The 1,776-nt window shown below is 33.5% G+C and overlaps 1 protein-coding gene across 13 annotated transcripts in view; it reads left to right on the top strand.

The window, feature by feature from the left end:
- The window catches only part of NSD3 (nuclear receptor binding SET domain protein 3), a 115,307-nt gene that overhangs the window by 87,744 nt on the left and 25,787 nt on the right, over window positions 1-1,776 (top strand). For 11 of the 13 annotated variants that reach the window (XM_037741279.1, XM_037741270.1, XM_037741265.1 and 8 more), the window contains one exon: window positions 642-788. The exons of the other annotated variants lie outside the window; for them this stretch is intronic. In XM_037741279.1, the coding sequence (XP_037597207.1) occupies window positions 642-788 (147 nt within the window). The remainder of the gene's footprint in view (window positions 1-641; window positions 789-1,776) is intronic. 13 annotated transcript variants of the gene reach the window in all.

Genomic DNA, 1,776 nt, shown 5'->3' with positions numbered 1-1,776 from the left:
AAAAAAAAAAAATACATATACAGTATATATATACATACACACACACACACACACACACAAACAATATAAATGAAATAAAACATGTACCATATTGATAGAGAAGAGTTTCATTATCTGGCAGAGAAAGTTAGGATTTCTTTGAGTGTGTCTGAAGATGTGAATAGAGAAAAGGAGAGACTCCATTCTGCCTTAAAGCACTACTTGATATATTGAAGGTAGATAGGGTCTACTTACATTATGTAAATGATTCTGATTTCTATCTCATTACGTGATATATAATATCATGTCGTTCTTTGGGTTGTCGTCATTGTACATCCAAATATGCAGCAATGTAGCTTTGTTTTTCCTAAGGGGTTTTCAGTATGATGTCAAGTGTTGTTTATATCTTCAAATTATTTGAAGTTTTCTTCTGCAGTATATAGGTTTCTATAATATATAGGGATAAGGAATTGAGTAGTTCAGACTCCCTTTGAAAACTGTAGAAAACCTTTCTGTCAGATCTTTCTTTTTTCTTCATATTCTCATTTTCACCCTCCCCACCCCAACTTTGAAGCATACATAATAGGTGTTGGTTTATTTTTTCCTCATGGAATCATGGGTAGTTTCATTGCAGCTCATCTCTTTCTGTTTGTTTCGTATAGGGCTGATAGTTCAGGACCATTCAGACCCCATGTTCAGTTCATATGCCTATAAGTCCCACTACCTACTGAATGAATCAAATCGTGCTGAGTTGATGAAATTACCTATGATTCCTTCTTCGTCAGCTTCCAAAAAGAAATGTGAGAAAGGTAATAATCAAAATAGTTTCTCTTGCTTTTATTTTTGCATTTCCTATTTTTTTCTCTTTCAATGTAGGGGGGAAATGTATGCCTGTCAAGCACCATCTGTTGCTTTTGGTAAATTCTGCCTTGGTGGTTGTGACTGTGTCTTCATATGGCTGCACACTTATTAAAAAGGGCTTAAAATAATTCCATTATTGCAAATTTTTACTTATTCTTCCCTTGAATAAATTTTCACACATTCCATATTTATAAGTTATTAAAATAGGAAGACTAGGATTTTGGTCAGTATAAATATAAAATCATATTCTAAATGTTCTTTCTCTTTTTCCTGCTGTGAAACTATCATTCAAGTTGGAATAGAAAAGATAGGTTATAATTTATTACTAACTTTCAACTAAATAACAAGGTAGGTTATTAAAAGAAGGAAACTAAGATACTGATACTTAAAAGGTTGCTTTTGACATTCTGTCAAAAAGGTGTATTTGACATTCTGTCATTGTGCTTCTTAAATGTTTGGTTAAGATGCTATGAAAACTAGTTGCCCTTCCCTTAGGAAACATTGGTGGGAAGCTGATGGGGGAGAATACCCCTAATACTGGATGCTGGAAGGTAGCCTAGCTGAATTGTTGATGGATAATTATCCACACAGTACCAAGAGCTAAATGTATATTTCTGTTCTCCCAGTTAATTTAACCTATGGAAGAAAACTTTATATTATGTTTAGTTTTCCATAACCTACCTGTTATAAAAATGATTTAACAAAGATGTATTATTTGGGGAGTTATTATCCCACAGGGAAAAATAAATGAGCTTGAAAGGTGAGGGCCTTTTCCTATATACATTCCCATTATGATCTGGAGCCAGGTTCAGAATCTTTCAAGAAAACTTTACCCGTAACTAAATACACACATACACACACACACACACACACACACACACACAAACACACACACAAGGTGTATTTGACATGGGCTTTTGATTTTTTTTTTTTTTT

Source organism: Cebus imitator, unplaced genomic scaffold, assembly GCF_001604975.1.
Source record: "Cebus imitator isolate Cc_AM_T3 unplaced genomic scaffold, Cebus_imitator-1.0 Scaffold5, whole genome shotgun sequence".
In the NCBI taxonomy this organism is placed as follows: Eukaryota; Metazoa; Chordata; class Mammalia; order Primates; family Cebidae; genus Cebus; species Cebus imitator.
Note: the sequence above shows the minus strand (reverse complement) of the source record. Positions and strands in the feature narration are given on the sequence as shown.